The sequence below is a fragment of the Anneissia japonica genome, unplaced genomic scaffold (assembly GCF_011630105.1).
Source record: "Anneissia japonica isolate Jap-2015-1 unplaced genomic scaffold, ASM1163010v1 scaffold1764_len714935_cov166, whole genome shotgun sequence".
In the NCBI taxonomy this organism is placed as follows: Eukaryota; Metazoa; Echinodermata; class Crinoidea; order Comatulida; family Comatulidae; genus Anneissia; species Anneissia japonica.
In genome coordinates this window covers 70,110-75,124 of record NW_022757468.1, presented here as the reverse complement: position 1 = coordinate 75,124, position 5,015 = coordinate 70,110, and the positions used below count along the sequence as shown (strand labels likewise).

The 5,015-nt window shown below is 32.3% G+C and overlaps 1 protein-coding gene across 1 annotated transcript in view; it reads left to right on the top strand.

Moving 5' to 3' along the window:
* LOC117124770 (alkaline ceramidase 3-like) overlaps positions 1–2,750 on the top strand; it is a 6,997-nt gene extending 4,247 nt beyond the window's left edge. Inside the window, exons 6-11 of the mRNA XM_033271093.1 lie at positions 172–289; positions 487–542; positions 1,338–1,439; positions 1,546–1,650; positions 1,918–1,963; positions 2,125–2,750. Coding sequence (XP_033126984.1) covers positions 172–289; positions 487–542; positions 1,338–1,439; positions 1,546–1,650; positions 1,918–1,963; positions 2,125–2,181 — 484 coding nt within the window. The 3' untranslated portion in view covers positions 2,182–2,750. The remainder of the gene's footprint in view (positions 1–171; positions 290–486; positions 543–1,337; positions 1,440–1,545; positions 1,651–1,917; positions 1,964–2,124) is intronic.
* The last annotated feature ends 2,265 nt before the right edge of the window (positions 2,751–5,015 follow it).

Below are 5,015 nucleotides of genomic sequence, written 5' to 3'. Positions count from 1 at the left end.
TATATATATTAGTTTTTAAAATATCCAAAAATAGCATAATATAACATATTACTTCATTTGCATGAACTTAAACAAATAAATAAGTAAATAATAAGTGCATCATATAAATAATACTGATTGCCACTTTCCACGTAAGACCTAATTTTCTAACAACATTATTATTTTTCTTAGAATTGAAACACAATCACCGCAGCATAGCAAGACTATTTTGTTACCGTCAGTGTTGTTTCTTGGATCAGTAGTCATTACTATAGTAACCATTGTCAGTCCGACTCCATTTTTATTTAGGGTAAGACGATTTACAATCATTTACCTTTACATGCCGTGCTTCACTAACATTAAACATTTATGGAATTCAATCATTGATTTCAAAAAATTATGATGATTGTTTTTGCTGCCATGAATTTTATACTTTGTTTCCAGTGTTAAAAAAAAACACACACACACACACAAAAAACCACTAGATTTTACTTGGCTTTATTTCAGACGTCATTTTTCATTAACCTGATGGTAGTAGTTGTGCTGTCAATACATTCTGCAAGGTTGGTGAACTTTCCGTTTGACCTCCCCCTTTTGATATTGTCGCTAAAGTCCCACAAAACAATTGCGTAAATGAACGTAAACACGTGCGTTTGTGTGACAGAACTGTGTTTGATGGAAAAAGGAAATTAAGATAATGTTTGTTGAAAGTGGATTTCATGTAATGTAGTTCGATTTGAGCCTATATAGCGCTTGGGTATTTTAAAGTACACATGGGGCAAGTTGTGTATACTGGACCTCCGGTTTGTAGTTTTCCACCACCTGAACCAGACGTTCGAACCAGCGCCGATATTATGGCTGTACGTTGCATCGGCCATTCGACTCGCCGTGCAGTTTAGGATTGTTTATTTACGTGTGGCATTTAATATATATATTATATATATATTATATATATTTTTTAGTGGCCTAAATTTCAAATAAGGAAGGAAAATTTCCTAGTTCCTTGTATTTTTATGACAATAACTTATCTATCTGTACAAAAAATCAGGTGGAAGTATTATATAAGTAAATGGTTTGCTTTATTTGACGTCTTTAATGTAACCCTTTGCTTGAAATATAATGTGAGAAATAAATCTAATATGCCCATATTTGGGTGTAATATGACATAACCATGACCATATATGGGTACATCACACCAATTTGTCAAATACAAATGTATAGTGTGGACAGAAAAAAATATTAAATCAAATCGTTGTTGAAACGCTAGTATAAATAAAGATGGGTTGTTGATGGATATACTTTGGTTGACACATAATACAGTGTTTTAATTTTGTCTTCCATGATTTATTCATTTTCAGACATCATCGCTGTAACACAAGCTATTTGCTACTCGCTCTTATGTTCTTTATTATTGCCGGATTGTGTTGGGTAACCGACCGTTTCTTCTGTCCAGAATTACGGTAATACACCATTCCTAGACTAATCCCATATATCGGATATTATTTCAGTTCATAAATGTATAATCTGTAGTTATTGTTAGCGTGCGTCTTTATTTTATTCCAACAGTGAAATCCGGGGCTTCCTGCCAAATTACGCGCAACCGTTACTGCAATTACACGCGTGGTGGCACGTATTCTCTGGTCTAGGCACAGCATTTCATGCAGTGTTCATGTAAGTATATGTCTGAAATAAGTCTACTTTATAGTTAATTTATTTATATTTCCTTTTTTACTTGTGTTATGTATTGAGGGTCCCTAATGATCAACTCCGGCCGGATGGACCACCCTCGTAAAATATTGTTAAAATAAATAAATATGTCATGTCAGGTATTTGATTAAAAAGCAATATCCTATTTGAACAGCTTTATATGCTGATCAACACAGGTCTATTTTTCACAAATTGGTAGGCCCTATTAAATTGTTTTTGTATGTTTTACAGTTACGACTTAAGAAGCAAGTTCCTAAGACACAAGCCGTCTTTAAAGGTAAAGTTCTTTGTAAACGAAAAAACATATATGTTTATGTATTAGCTGTCCATACCCCGTTCTCCTGCCTCTCACCCCATTTTCAGATACACGTACGTACCATTGACAAATGTGTGTTTTAATTGTATTTATACGCTACTTTATTTGCTTATTTTTTTCAGAAACTTTTCGGAATATTTCCATATTTGGATGTGAAAAAGGATTCGCATATCATCTAAGAATACGGATGACTTCTCAACTGCAATATAATAATCATAATGGAATGAAAATTAGAGTAGCTTACGAACCATAAATATACATACTTTACTTTAAATTGTAAGAAAATGGTGATAGGCCTAACCGGTATGCGCAATGGTAACGCTTTAATTCTGTTGTGCGTGTTATGTGGATATCCGTATTAAGTTTTATTCGAATACTGTAAACGCCCCGGGGCGTTTATTGTTGAGAAGGAATTTGAAGGAGCGTTTATTCGAGGGAGGTTTTTTTTTTTAAATGTAAGATGAATACATGTACACGCCAATAAACTCACTTTTATTCGAGAAAGGCGTTTATTCGAGAAAGGCGTTTGTTCCAAATGTGGAGAAAGGGGCGTTTATTCAAAGCGGGGCGTTTTATTCGAATACAGTAAATACGGTATTTATTTACTTTTATTTAATTTCATCCAACAGTGTGGACGCCAATAACACCCTGCAAATACAATATAAAAATCATTATACAATCATATAATATTTGTCAGAATAAATGAGGATGAAAGAAAAATATGATGAATAAAATACAATGTCAGGGACTCTGTGGTTTTTTCTATTTTATTTATCCATTGCAGTAGATACAGTATGTAGTATGCGGGGTGGTATAATTAGGCCTACTTTATTATTTATTCACAACTTCATACAAATCGCAGCCTCACGGCTAAAATACATGAACTTATGAAGTAACAAAACATTCCAAAAACAAGACAAGGATCTTAGTGGTTATACTTAATCAAATTTGTCAAAAAAGGGACTAGGCTAGGCAATCTACAGTAGCTCAAAAAAGAGCCAAAAGTCAAACAAATTGCAAACAAAGGTTTTTCTTTTTTAATCAAGTACATATGATGAGGGGATGAAATTCCACAAATTAAACCTTGGTCACACCTCGGGAACATATGCAAATTAGCTAAAATATGCAAATTAGGTTGAAAATATAGGGGTCTCATATCTTGGCAACCGCTGGTCGCAGGGAGTTGGTTTCTTTTTAAAATGCATGTTTCTATTTTCTCTAATGGAACATTTACCCAAAAAAATTAACGGAAATACTACAATTGACCCCTGAACTTATATTAACTGAATTTGCATATCTCTGCAATTAATGTATATAGAATCTTAATTTAGGTCTTAAATCATTCAAATACATGATTATTTCCAATATATTAATCAAAGGGATGGAAATCTATAATCACACCATGATCAAATGTAGTGTTCATATGCAAATTAGCTCTAAAATATGCAAATTAGAAAAGAAAGTAAAGGGTTCCCATATCTTGGCAATGGCTAGTCACAGAGAGTTACTTTCTTTTTCAGATTGTGCGGAATATGCATGTTTCTATTTGGTGTAATGGAACATTTTCCACAAAAATCACCGGAAATGATAAAATTGACCTTTGACCTTATAATCACCGAATTTAAATATCTCTTTTAACTACTTTCCGTAGAATTCTTTCGTGTATCTTGGTTTAGATCTTAAATAATTTAAATACATGCTTCTTTTCAATATATTAATAAGGATGGAAATCTATCACACCATGTTCTGTTCATATGCAAATTAGCTCTAAAATATGCAAATTAGGAATGAAAAAATAAGGTTCCTATGTCTTGACAATATCTGGTCACAGAGAGTTGCTTTTTTCAAATTGTACGGAATATTTGTTTATATTGGCTCTAGTAGAACACCTGTTACCAAAATGGTCGGAAATGATACAATTGACATTTGACCTTATATTCACTGATTGCGTCTCTGCGACGTATGTCCGTAGAAACTTCATTTACAAAACTTCAAAATAAAATAAAAATCTATAGTCACATTATAATCACATTTATATGCAAATTCGCTCTAAAATATGCAAATTAAGAATGAAAATATAGGGTCTTATATCCTAACAATTTTTTTTTCAAATTGTAGGTGTGAAATATGAATATTTAAGTTTACCTTATCGAACATTTTCCGCAAAAAACATGCTACAATTGAGCTTTGACCTTATATTATTGGTCATTATCCTGGTCATATAACATTTTAATGTGATGATATAGTCATTGATGATGAACCTAATAACATTTTTCTGAAGCTATTAAGGTAAGATGTTGAGGTGGGGCTAAAATTGGGATACCCTAAGTTATATATTTTGCCTTCTTCTTATAACAACATTAAGAAATTATTAATAAGATAGCACTCCGTGACTAAGTTTGAAAGGATAATTAACACAATACTTATCATATATACTTATAAACCATTGCTTCATATTGAACCACATATTTATACTTGTGATATTTGTTCCATATAGGACCAAAGGATGTTTCAGATGTTTAAACTTAACTATAGAAGATGATCCCGATGATCGGTAGTTACAGGCAACATGGGTCATAATATGTTTGAGATCCGATCATTTTTTGTCATAACATCTCTAGATTAGAAATATTATATAAAATACAGGCATACTTTCTAGATAATTTGAAACACCAATGTCAAGTCTCTTGACCAGTAATCATAGAGTTACACGAAAATATAGAGCAGGAAGCTGGTAATAAACGAGGGCATTAGTGACTTTGGAACAAAGGTTTTATTTCAGAGAACATCAAATAATATTTTCAAAAAAATAATTATTTGATAATTATCGTAGGTGAAAATCAGAAAGGTGAGAAAATAAGTAATTTTTGATAGAACAATGGGGTAGTATGATTGTAATAAACCATAGCGCTAACTTGTTCCTCGAGCACTCTGATCATAGAGAAAATAGTGTGTTCTGTTTTCTTTATGCAACAGGAAGTTCTTCAACTATTTGCTAAATTATCTTATAGGC